Source organism: Stegodyphus dumicola, chromosome 2 (genome assembly GCF_044657685.1).
Source record: "Stegodyphus dumicola isolate Sdum_Otavi_A_Nest chromosome 2, ASM4465768v1".
Classification (NCBI taxonomy): domain Eukaryota; kingdom Metazoa; phylum Arthropoda; class Arachnida; order Araneae; family Eresidae; genus Stegodyphus; species Stegodyphus dumicola.
Window position 1 is genome coordinate 276,128,641 of NC_140769.1, and position 13,986 is coordinate 276,142,626.

The window sequence follows — 13,986 nt, forward strand, 5'->3', positions numbered from 1 at the left end:
GTTTAAGATCACGTTTATAATCATCTAAAGAACGGATACAAGAAACAAATATTTTTATACTTTTAAAAAAGCAGTTTGAAATAATTCTAAGAGAAACCAATTTTCTTAAGTGAGGGATTTCTCTCTAGATCTCAAGTTGCAGAGCAAGAAGATTTTAATTTAAAACTTGAAATGTTATAGCATTCGGAATTTCGAAAACAACTCTTGTATTTTATTATATATTTTTTTTAATTCACGTAAGAAATTGAATCAAGAATATGCAATACAAATATTATATTGTTGCGTGCTTACGGGTTCATAACAGATTGAAGGCACAAGTCCGATAATAAGTCAATAAAAATTACTTTTATCAAAATAAATATATCAAAAAAGCTGGGATTTTCCTGAGAGATATTCGTACAATTGTTCAAAATATCATGCAGTATAATCAGTAGTTATATTTGACGCCACTAAAAAACATTAAAACAAAATGCAAAGAAAAGCGCATGTAAAGAGAAAGCTAAACCGGATATATCTCAGTTCACGCGGAACTAAACAACTTTGAACAATAATAATAACTAAGTAACTCGGAACAAAAATAACTAAGCAACTCAGAACAATAATAACTAAGCAACTAAGCAGCAAATGTTCTTTCTTCACCCTTAAATAGTTTTCAACCAACAGCATGGGATATTTCTAGTACTTTCTGTTTCTCGAGGTTTCTCGAAAGCAAAAAGAGCATGGAATTACGGTTACAGCTAACATAGCGGTCAATTAAATTTATTCAATTTAAATACAATTTACCGAGATATCCATTTACTCAAAATTAAATGCACGTGCGCCTATATTCTTACTTTTCCAGCATAGCTTCCTCTTAAAATTTGCCTCGCGCTGCTTTGCACGGGGAAATACAACAATTTTAATTATAATTCTACTGAAATTACCCATTTAAATACAAAATGTGGAACAATATGTTGCATAAAAAAAGGGCAGGAAGAAAGGGGGAGAAAAAGAAAATTCTGTTTCCTAAAGCATCTTTTCCATTAATGATAATAACTACTGACGTCTGTGGTACAACCTTCCTGCGAGATAAATTATACTTTCGTCTTAAAAAAATTAAAATACCGACGGCCTTCCTAAGGCATTCAAAAATAAACCTTTAATAAAAAAAATAATTTTAATGTGAGGATCTTGCAATTGAAAAGCAAAATTCGGACAGAGCATGTTCTATAAATATGTAAGATATGAAATACGAAAGAAAATTATTCTTGGCTCAAACCGAAGAACGCGAAAAGATAAATTTTGAATTTCTCCGCAAGTTTCGCACCAAATTTTACAATATTTAATATTTAGGCATAACTTGAGTCGTAAAATCGAAATATTAAAAAAAAATTATGTTTTTTTTCCAGAAAAAGTCCCATTTTGTGTCAAAATACCTAATTCGCGCTTTCAAAACATGGAAAACGGAATTTGAATTCCGTCAATTGACCCAGTAGATCGAAAGATATATAATTGTCCCTCCCCCCCCCCGCAGTGTACGCATATATGTATCTCGCATACCTCAAAAACTAGAAGCCTTAGAAAAATGAAAATTTTGTATATAGGACCACTATAACACACAGTTGTGCACCTCCTCTTTTGGTTCAAATCCACCGCACTAAAAGTATATACACAGAGGCTATTCACACATTTTTTAGACGATGTGTATTGTATTCACAAAACTAAATTACATAAAATTCTTGTGTTTTAAATGTTCTATTCCTTATTCTAAACTATCTTTCGACACGGCAATTTCCAGGATAATAATGCCTTTTGAAGTGGCAGAAGAGGTATTCTAACCCATTCCTCTCGAACAGCTTTCCAGAGTCCTGTTAAAGTTTTGGGACAATGTTTGGATAATGCAGTTTTTAAAAGTCCGAAAGCACAAAAATCCATAGGTGACACATCGGGAGATTGAGTAGGGATATCAGAGAAGGGTATGGCCTTGATACCAGTTTTTTGTTCCATTTCTTTTAGGAAATTTACAGTGGATTTTGATGTGTGACTGCTAGCTTTGTCCTGATGGAGTCTCACAGATGGATGGCACTGTGGGTAAAGCGATGGTATTTCGTTCAGAAAAATTGGCGATAAAATATGTTCCTGATAGTATTTGGAGTTAATCTTGACTTTTTTTTTTTTTTTTTTTTTTTTTTTTTTTTTTTTTTTTAACTTGCCAATATAAGAAAAACCAGCAACAATCATGAATCCCTTAGAAAAACTTTCTTTCGATTCTTTGAACCATTTTACTTAAATTTTTTCCTCCCCTTTCATAATAATAAATGGCTCTTTTTTTGTTACAATCATTTAAATACACCCATGCTATATTTTTGTGACAATTGTTTTCCATTTTTCTTTGGATAAGTGTTTCTCGTATACAATTCTGCAGCGTGTCCTGCGTTGAGCGATATGCTTTGGAAGAAGACGATGCGCATGACGTTTTTTCGCTTTCTTAAGATTTAAATCAACGTTTATCATTTTGTTTACAGTGCGCACCGAGCATTTTAATGATTTTGCAACTGTCTTTTGACTAGCGGGATTTTCTTTTAACATTAAACAACGGACGTTTGCAATATCCGAAGATTTTCGTTTTTTCCTTGGATACTTGTTTGGAATTTTTGTCCCACTTGAGGCTCAAATTCGACGTTTTTTTTTCCTTTCTTGTTGATGATATTACCTATCGACGCTTTAGATATCACAAAACTATGACTCTCGCATCGTTTTTGGATAACGGAGTATGCATATTTCTCTTCGGAAAGAGCGTACAGGTAGCCTTCGAACCACTGCTTTGTGAAATTCGCCATTTTGTATAAAAACAAAACTTTCAAGCCACAGACGATAATTTTGACTTTTAAAAACACAGTACAATTGTAATTACTTCTTTTTCAGCAAACGACTTTTTATTACCGCTTACCAAAATCGTCTAAAAAATGTGCGAACAGCCTCTATACATAGATATATATGAATTTAACAAATATTCTCTATTCATATAAATTAAATAAAATAAATATTTAATTAAGAAATTTTAATTGCAAAATTATATGCTATACATATATATATACAGAGTGTTATATATATTTATGACACTCTGTTCCTCGGCACGATGAGCTCAGGTATTTTAAGTCTTATATGTTGTTAAATTGTGCATTTTTTGCTTTAAAAGTGATTGAATTATGTTGTTCTTGTGTTCCCGTAAATGTTTTTATGTTTTACTTAATCTGCATGCAATAGTTGTAACATTATCAACAATATAAAAGTTGTTTAAGTGCAACTAAGCCTAACGGAGCAACCATTTTTTTTTTTCAAATTTGAAACTTAGCAGAATAAAGAATTTAGCCAGTTTCCGCACCTTCAGTGTCTTTTTGCGAGAAGGACAAAAAGTTAAATTTCAGTTTTGTGCATCAAAAAGTATGCCTTCTTGCCCGCTGTCCCAGTTACTTGTTTTTGCGGTAAAAATTGTAATTGTAAAAAAAAAAAAAAAAAAAAAAAATGTTTTAACTGGTTTGTACTTTGTTTTTTACGTTTTCTGTATTTTTCAATTTTTATTGAAGATGTTTTGAGTTTTTATGTGTTTTTGCCTTGCCGGGAGTTGAGGATTGAATTAATTTAATAACTCTAAGGAAATTGAAGGAAATAATTTTAAATGAAGAGCTGTATAAAATATGTATAATTTAATGGGCTACAAACGAATGTGGTGTCCACATGACTTTAATAAACAACTGAAGTTTAAAATATTTTTATCACATTGCTAGGGGAATGTGGACTGAAACTTGAAATAGCTCTAAAAATTTGAAAAAATTACGAATAGAAAAAATAGTGGGAACTTATGATTAAAGCTACTCAAAAAAAAAAAAAAAAAAAAAAAGTATTATGGTTACAAAAAAATAAAATAACGATCCAAAATAACAATTCAGACGGACAAAATTATGATAGATTCAGAACTGAAAAAGCTAATCGATTTTTCTCATTTTTATATAAATCTTAATTATATTCAGCTTTCAGTTATAAAAAATGTGTCTGTACGTAAGTACGTATCTCGCATAACTCAAAAACGAGTAGCCTCAGGACGTTGAAAATTTTGTATAAAGGACTGCTGTAATATGTAGATGTGCACCTCGCATTTCGATTGCAATCCGCCGCACCAAAAGTATATAAATATATGTATATTGCTTAAAAGTCGGTGTTTTACCTTGTTTTCTAATTTTTGCAGCTCAATGCCATAAAAACCTTGACGACAAAGGTCTTTTTTAGTTTGTTCTCCTTTCTTAAATTAAATATATGTATATATATATATCCACTCTGTTACTCGGCTCAGTGATCTCAGTTTCTTTTTTCTTATATGTTTGTAAATTGTGCATTTTTTGCTTTAAAAATGATTAAATAATTATACTTTTCTTATCTTCCGGTCAAGGTTTTTATGCCTTTAGTAAATCTGTATGCAATATTTTTAGAATTATCAACAATTTAAAAGTTGTTTAAGTGCCACTAAGTCTAAGAATTTTTTTGATGGCGGCCATTGCTTCTTTACTTTTGAAACAACAGAATAGTAAATTTGTTGCCAATCTAGAGAAAGTAACCTTCGCAATAACAAAGATAACGCCTTCTTTTATTATTGCGAATTAAATCATGCTTAATCCATTCTGGAATTTATTCGAGGAAATAAGGGTTTAAGATTTACTTCATATTTTTCAATACAGACATCTTGAATTTTAATGTATTTTTGACTTGTCGCGAAGTGAGAACTGAATTAATTGAATGAGAAATACTGAATCGTTTGTGAAAAACTGTTTCTTTTTTGTTGTTGTTGTTCTTTGCTTAATTTATTTTACACATCATTTTAGATTTATTATAGTATTTGAATAGAACATGTACAACAATTAGATAATTTTTAAGATGATATAAATTTTGTGCATTCTGAGTTTAAAAATAGTTGAAATGTAGCGCTGTTAAGTGAACCAGGGACAGAGTGTCGCTATGCTAAATAAATATAATGAATTTTAAAGAGTGCATTTATTCTACTGTGGTTTATGCGCCACAGTAGAATAAATGCACTCCATGGTTGACGAAGTAGATTTAATTCAATCCAATAAATTTAAACGAAATGCAAGAAAAAATGCGTATAATTTAATATTCCGTACAAGGAAGTTATGTGGTGCACTTATCAGATTTTTTATTATTTAGGTATCATTGTTCTTGTGTGATACTTTGAGCTGTTTTATATGTTTGGATTGATCCTTCCAACAAAACCATATGTAATAACAAAGTAGAAGAGGTCATGCTATTCAGAATGAGTTAGTTATTCATATAATTTAATTATCATATCATCTGGTTACTAGAATAAGTATATTTTATTTTCCAAAAATCTGAAAGGTTTCAGATTTTTAATTACGCCCACAGGTGCGCTTTTTAATGTTCTGTGTGTTGCCATTATTTATTAAAAATGATGTTCTACGTACTCAATCCATAAAATTCAGTTCAACAGCTATATCGCAAAATAATTTTAAAATGAGCCTATCTTTAGAATTTCCGATACACAGTCTTGGGCCCTGGAGATAAAAATGTTTCCTTTTCGAACAGCGTTGCCATGGCTCGCTTTGAAACTGTTCAGTTTGTTATTCAAAAATTCGCTGAAGTATTACAAAATATGAAATCGATAATAAAACAAATTTCAAATTCAAATTAGGGCTTCCATATGCCCATATTCTACGAAAGATTACGTTATTCAAATTTTCATGGCTATAAGTACCGTTGTTTTATCACAATGCGAGAAACATAAATACATTCACGCATATTCTTTATTAATTCATTTCTTTAAATATAATACAGGGCGATAATATTGGGTCGCAACAGTTTGAAAAGTGAAACAACGCTTATTGTAAATGGACGCAAAATGCCAAAACTAAATTAATAGTCCTTCTGGGCAATTTTCCCACTCTTTGAACTAAAAATATTATTGGTTTCAACCAATAAAACTATAGTTACCTTTAATAGAGTTATCCTAACTTAGTTACGTAAATGTTAAGTGTATTATAATAAGAAAAAGCTTTTTACCTTGAACTGGAACAAATTTCGAATTTTTAGCCCAAAGGGCGTTAGCCAAGAAGGGCTATTAATTTCGTTTTGCCATTTTGGGTTCATTCATTATAAATGTCGGTTCACTTTTCAAATTGTTGCTACCAAATATTAGAGCCCTGTGTTATATTTAAAGAAATAAAATAATGAATGCATGTATGTTTCTCGCATTGTGATAAAAAAAACGGCCGCTAGAGACGGCAATTTTGAATAAGGTAATCTTCCACTCAATCTGGAAGCCCTAAACTAAAAAGGAAGTATTAAACACGCGAAAAGTTTCAGGCAGCATATTTCAAAGAAAATATCCATTTGACCGCTATCGAATGCAATTTAACGATGTTTTCGCGTGATATGTGTACGTAAAGACAGAATAAAATACTCTTTTCCTTTAAAAAAATTATAAAACTGCTTTAAAATTAATTCTGAAGAGAATTTTTCGTGGCGTCTGTACGAACGTATGTACGTACGTACGTATCTCGCATAACTCAAAAACGAGTAGCCTCCGAACGTTGAAATTTTGTATATAGGACTGCTATAACATGTAGATGTGCACCTCGTATTTGGGTTGCAATCGGCCGCACCAAACGTATATAAATATATTTATATATATATCCACTCTGTTACCCGGCTCAGTGATCTCAGTTTCTTTACTCTTATATGTTTGTAAATTGTATATTTTTGCTTTAAAAATGATTGAATTATGTTGTTCTTATCTTCCGGTTAAGGTTTTCATGCCTATAGTAAATCTGTATGCAATATTTTTAGAATTATCAACAATTTTAAAGTTGTTTAATTGCCACTAAGCGTAATAATTTTTTTTTATGGCGGCCATTGCTTGTTTACATTTGAAACAGCAGAATAGTGGATTTGTTGCCAATCTAGAGAAACTAAGCTTCGCAACAACAAAGATAACGCCTTCTTTTATTATTGCGAATTAAATCATGCTTAATCCATTCTGGAATATATTCAAGAAAATAATTTAACAATTAGTAACAATTCAAGAAAATAATTTAACAATTAGTTTAGTACAATTTAACAATTAGAAAATAATTTAACGAAGTTAACACTTCGTAGTTTTTAATACAGATATTTTGAGTTTTTATGTATTTTTGCCTTGTTGCGAAGTAAGAACTGAATTAATTGAATGAGAAATACAAATACTCAATCGTCTGCGAAAAACTTTTTTTTTTTGCTTAATTCTACACATCGTTCTAGCTTTGTTATAGTATTTGAACTGAAGATGTGGCAACGACTTCTTTAAATGATGTAAATTTTGTGCATTCTGAGTTATAACACGATCAAATTATAATACTGTTAAGTGAACCTAGCGCCAGAGTGTCGCTATGGTAAACTAATTCAGTGAATTTTAAAGAATGCATTTATTCTATTGTGGTTTATGCGCTGTCGGCGAAGTAGATTTAATTCAATCCAATAAGTTTAAATGAAATGCAAGAAAAAATGCATATAATTTAATATTTAATATCCCGTACAAGGAAGTCATGTGGTGTACACATCATATTTTTTTATTATCGATTTGCCATTTTGTGTCACTTTAACGTATTGTTGGTTAACAAACGCAGCGATTTCAAAGCCAGCCATGGCAAAACTGCACGGGGGGAAAAATATCTCCAACACACGAGACTGTGTATTGGAAATTCTAAACATTACGCTCATTTTAAAATTACTTTTCGATATTGTTGTTGAAATGAATTTTATGGTTTAAGTGCGAAGAAATTTAATAAAATAAAGGTAACACACAAAACGCTAAAAAAATTCCTTTGGGCGTAATGTAAAATCTGAAAGTTTTGAGATTTTATTTTTTTTCCTTTTAATTTTATTTAAAAACTCTATCACATTCAGCACATTCTAATGAGTAATCTTCTTTATTCCCTCTAAATGCATAAACATTCTCTTTCTTTTAAAGAAAATTGCTCTAAGTTTAATGTGGCAAAGGTTACAGATCTTCTTACAAACGATCCAAAACATCTCACAGAAACGCGTATCTATGTTAAACTTTGATCAAGAAAAGATTTTCCAACTCACGAAATACCAGAATAAAAAATCTTGAGCTCTTCCCCTTCATTAATGATGAAGATCATCAGAGAAAAAAGAATACTAAAATAGAATCATCTAAATCCGAAAGCACTCTTTAAAATAAACAAAATCTTTTACGGAAAAGAGTTTTACAAACTTAAGGGACACAAAAAAGGGATAAAAACTGGAAAATAGGGCTTTAAAAAATGCGGTATTCCTTTCTGAAACGCAAGGTAAAAGAAAACAAAAGACAGGTTGCCATAGAAACGTTTTGTACATGTGATATCTCCGTCTCCTTTTCCTCGTCATCAAAAGGAGACCGGAATTCTTGCTATCTAACATTTTCTGCAGACACCTCTAGAGGATCTCGTATTACCAACAATGCTCGTTGCAAGAAAGGTTAGATTCAAGTTAAACAAGGAAAAGATATTTTGCAATTACTTTCATTTTTTTATTCAGTTAATTTTTTCCTCTAGATGTTTTTTGGTGTTCTAAGAAGAAAACTGATTCGCGTCTGGGAAACTTACACTAACAAAGAAATTTTATTTCCTTTTCTTCTTTGAACATAAAAAATCTGATGTGTACACCACATGACTTTCTTGTACGGAATATTAAATTAAACGCATTTGTTGCATTTCTTTTAAACTTATTGGATTTAATTAAATCTACTTCGCCGACAGCGCATAAAACCACAATAGAATAAAGGCATCCTTTAAAATTCACTCTATTTGTTTAACATAGCGATACTCTGACACTAGGTTCACTTAACAGTATTATATTTCATTCATATTATAACTCAGAATGAACAAAAAGTATATCATTTAAAGAATTATCTAATCGTTGCCATATGTTCTTTTCAAATACTATAATAAAGCTAGAACGATGTAAAAAAGAAATTAAGCAAAAAAAAAAAAAAAAAAAGTTTGTCACAGACGATTGAGTATTTCTCATTCAATTAATTCAGTTTTCACTTCGCGACAAGACAAAAATACATAAAAGCTTAAAATATCTGTATTAAAAATTACTAATTATTAAAAATTAAATTACTAATTATTAAAAATTAAGTAAATCATAAACACTTATTTCCTCGAAAAAATTCCAGAAAGGATTAAGCATGATTTAATTCGCAATAATAAATGAAGGCGTTATTTTTGTTGTTGCGAAGCTTAGTCTCTCTAGATTGGCAACAAATCTACAATTCTGCTGTTTCAAATGTAAACAAATATGCCCGCCATGTTATTTAAAACTTAACCGCACTTAAACAGCTTTTAAATTGTTGATAATTGTACAAATATTGCTTCCAGAATTACGAAAGGCATAAAAACCTTAACCGGAAGATAAGAATAACATAATTCGATCATTTTTAAAGCAAAAAATGTACAATTTACAAACGTATAAGAGTAAAGAAACTGAGATCACTGTGCCGAGTAACAAAGTGGATATAAATATAGTATTTATATACGTTGGGTGCTGCCGATTGCAACCCAAATACGAGGTGCACATCTACATGTTATAGCAGTCCTATATACAAAATTTCAATGTTCTGAGGCTACTCGTTTTTGAGTTATGAGAGATACGTAAGTACGCACGAACGTACGTACGTACATACGTTCGTACAGACGCCACGAAAAACTCTCTTCAGAATTAATTTTAAAGCAGTTTTATATTTTTTTGGAGGAAACGAGTCTTTTATTCTGTCCTTACGTACAGATATCATGCAAAAACATCGTTAAATTGCATTCGATAGCGGTCAAAATGGATATTTTCGTTGAAATATTCTGCCGGAAACTTTTCGCGATTACAATACTTCCTTTTTACTTCGTACAAGGAAGTAAAAAGGTAAATGAACATAACTTTCTTTTCATAGTGATTATTCTAGGACACCAGGCTTCTGTTTTTCCTTTTTACTTCCTTGTACGAAGTAAAGGAAAATTGTAATTGTGAAAATTTTCGGTTAGCATATTTTAACGAAAATGTCCATTTTGAGCGCTATGAAATGCAATTTAATGATCTTTTCGCATGATATCTGCATGTAAGGATAGAATAAAGGACTCTTTTTCCCAAAACTGGTTGCAAAAAGGATTTAAAATGGACTCAGAAAAGATTTTTCTGTACGTATTGTTACGAATTTGGTATTTAAAAAAGCTAATGTTAGTTCAACTATAAATTAAATGGTTTTATTGCGGAATAACCGGAACCGGAAAATTGAAAATATAAGAGCGCGTGCATGTAACATTTAATAAACATCTCTTTTTGATTTCGAGAAAGTACTAGAAAATTCTCGCACGCGATTTAAAAATCTTATAAAAGGAGGAAAACCTCTCAGTTCGTGGTAGTTTCTTAGTTTGTTGTTGTTTAGAAAACTGCTCTTGTTGACTGTAGCGAATTCGCGGATTAGCTTTCTTTAGCTGTTTTGAATTAAGTTCTCTTGAATGTTTGAGTAGTTAGAAGATACTACTGTGATATATTGTGATACTGCACGATTATTTGAGGACATTTAATCATATCAGTTGTGATAATAATATATTTTCTTCGTTTTACATCGCACTTTTGCATTCATTTCGTAATGAACCTGTACGCACGCAACAATTTTAGGTGTCAGAAGTGGGATTTGAATGCCAATCACAAGAACGATGGAAGAGCAGTTAAAACAGCTGATATCAGCCTTTGCTGCATTAAAGAGGAAATGAAAACGGGGCAACAAGAAATGAAAGCGGGACAAGAAGAAAAGAAAGATGAGATGAAATCTGGTCAGAAAAAGATGGAAGAATCCGTTAAAAAGGAAATGGAAGCTGGTCAAGTAACTTTTAAAGAAGACATAAAAGCTGTACAAAGAAAAGATTGAAGCAGGTCAAGACGAAATGAAAAGAGAAATAACCTGCGTAATAGAAAGTAAATTTGAGGCTATGGAAGACAGAATAGGCGCTGTCGAAAATAAAGTCGTGCAAATTGAAGAAACGTTTTCTTCTGTCAAAGATGAAATAGAAGATAGAGTGTCGGCTGTTCAGCAACGAGTCGAAGGAAGAGTTTCGGCCTTCCAACAACAAATTGAAGAAAGAGTTTCTGCCGTCCAAGGACATATTGAACAACAAATCGAAGACAGAATTTCTGCTGTCGTCGCCAAAGAAGTTGACACTTTAAAGAAATTCGTAGCGACAGCAGGGAGCACTTCGGATGGTTTAAAATTTCTACCCATGCCTGCTCGTCCCTCTCTGAAGCTATCGACATATGATGGGAAGACCTCCTGGCAAGTATATAAGACACAGTTTTCTATAGTGGCAGAAGCAAATGGATAGGATCCCCAAGCCAAGGCCTGTCATCTTGCCGCTTATCTGAGAGCAGACGCAGCGTACATCTTGCAGACGCTTCCAGAAAACCAGAGACTTGACTTCGAAGCTATATCCGGCGCATTGGAGCTGCGCTTTGGCGAGAAATGTTTAAAAGACTACAGCAGGCTTCAACTAAAATCCCGTCAACAGAAGCCCACCGAAACGCTTCAGGAGCTCGCCACGCATGTTGAAAGGCTCACATCACGCCTTTTCGGAGTTCCTGACAGAAAAAAGAGAAATCCTGTCGCTGCAATATTTCATCGATGGCATCCGCGACTCTGAAATTCAGAAAGCACTGCGAATGGCGGATGTTAAAGATTTGAAAAGCGCTTTAGTGTACGCCATGAAATTCGATGCAGCCCAGCAAGCAACTCTGCTACCCAGTCAGAGCTATGCGAGACCTCTCGATGATGTCCCATAAATGTTCGATGGGATTCATGTCGGGCGATCTAGGTGGCCAGATCATTCGCTGGAATCAACTGATGGCTCGTGCTGTTTTCATCTTTTTTGCTGGTACCAAATTGCCAGTTCGCCAATGGCTTTAAAGCCTTTGCTAGACAAATCTGTCAGCAGACTGCGCGATGAAATAAAGTTATCAAAAAATATTTTGTGTTTCTCTGGATTCCCAATAAAAAATAATAGTTCAGAGACAACTTTTGATCTAAGCGGCAAATTTTTATTTTTCGAACTTTTCGATTGGTTTGTTTTATTGAGAATACTGCAAAGCACACTAAGGCTATCTGCCTAAGGGGAGGGATGCCTTTGTGGAGGACTTTCTAAGGGAAACTGGCTCGTATACACGTTACACATAGAGGGAAACGACGAAAACATCTATGCAACCAGCCCGTTCGCGGGATTTGAACCTCGGACCGAACTACCAGTGTTCAGCGACTTTACCGCTCGGCCACTGGTGGCCTCGAACTTTTCGAAAGACCTAATATAAACACACAGTGTGAAGCAGATGTGGTCATTTCTAACAAAAGAAACAAGGAGATATAGGAGCTCAAAACAGGAAATACAACTGAAACCAGTTACCCCCCCCCTTCGTGAGAGAGGTCATACCCCCTTCCATTCCTCCGCTCCCTCCTTTCTACAGAAATAAATGACATACCATTAATGCCTCTAAAAAAAGGTATGTTTACAAGGTATGAGCAATGAATGTATTTAAAATCTAATAAAGAAAAATATAGTGATATCGCTTATTTTATATATCATTATATGCCAATGTTCCTTTTTTGGAACATTGCAATTTTAGGCAATCTTGAAGAAATATTTTTTGTTATTATTTAAATTTCTTTTATTAACTCACTAAAGTTGTCCTTTGCAAGTACGACGGGGAAATGCTTGGGTAAATTTGAATTTGTTTTTTTAAGTATTGTAAAAAATCGTAAAAAAAAAAAAAAGCAAATTTTTAGAAAATTTTCTACGCTAAAATATTCATATTTGAGAAATAAATTTTATGTCAAAAAATCGATCATACTTTCTATAACAAACGGTAATTTTTCAAACTGACAGACATGACAGATTATTTTTTAAAAAAATATTAAACATGGTGTTCCAAAAAAGGAACGTTGGCATGTAAACGGTTAACAGATAAAGGTGCGAATCATTTTATAATTATCTCATAGGAAAATGAGAGAAGCATTAAAATTCAAACAAAAAGAGACAGAACTGACCAGGCTCTAGCAAGGCTAGTCTAGCCCACAAAGGGATATCCGAAGATTCACTCGATGATAGCGAGGTCGTCTCTGCAGCTCCAGGACTAGCTAGTGCCGCCAAAGCCGGAGGAATACTGGGCAAAACGAAGTCTATTGGTCTTGACTGACTGCAAAAAGAAAACATATTTCTGTAACAGGATATTTTCAAGTATCATCAATACATATCAAACATGGCAATGATTACAATTCTCTAATTGATTCCTTTGGCCCTAACGCCAGCTTCTACTCTTGACTTTGTTGCCAAGTAGCGACTTGGCAAAAAAGAATTTCTTCTAGTTTTCGTACAATAGAACCCGATACCCCAAAAGTTACGTAACTGATGAAAGGTGAAAATTTGATTTATTTATTGATAAAACACACAGCAGGTAAATGTTATGCACATTTAGGCATAGATATTTTCAGTTTAAAGTGTGAAATGGTCTCGTAGGTTTGCCACAGTATCTGGAAACTGCAATTTAACGCTCAGCACACACACACACAAAAAAAAAAAAAAAAAAAAAAAAAAAAAAAAAAAAACTTTAAACTCAATGTGTAGTATTTCGAAGCACAATGCTCGTCTTTGTCTAATAATAATGACTAAAATACAATAACTGCATCAAATTAAGTGCTAAACTACGAACACTCATTTCGTCATCTGAATGCGATTAATGTACCTTATGCATTTAGGGGAAATTCGTGTATTCTGTCATGTTGCGGAAGGAAAAGAAAGGAAAGTTTTTTCCCTTTGGGCCATGTAAAATGCGCTATAGTACAAAGTCTTTAATCCGGACGTCCATAATCCGGAATGATCTATAATCCGGACCTCAAAGCTCTTTATT

The 13,986-nt window shown here is 32.7% G+C and overlaps 1 protein-coding gene across 2 annotated transcripts in view; it reads right to left on the reverse strand.

Annotated features, from left to right (window-relative positions):
* The window catches only part of LOC118205329 (synaptotagmin-15-like), a 417,104-nt gene that overhangs the window by 135,262 nt on the left and 267,856 nt on the right, over positions 1 to 13,986 (reverse strand). For both annotated transcript variants that reach the window (XM_085812181.1, XM_085812182.1), the window contains exon 3: positions 13,127 to 13,275. In XM_085812181.1, the coding sequence (XP_085668307.1) occupies positions 13,127 to 13,275 (149 nt within the window). The remainder of the gene's footprint in view (positions 1 to 13,126; positions 13,276 to 13,986) is intronic.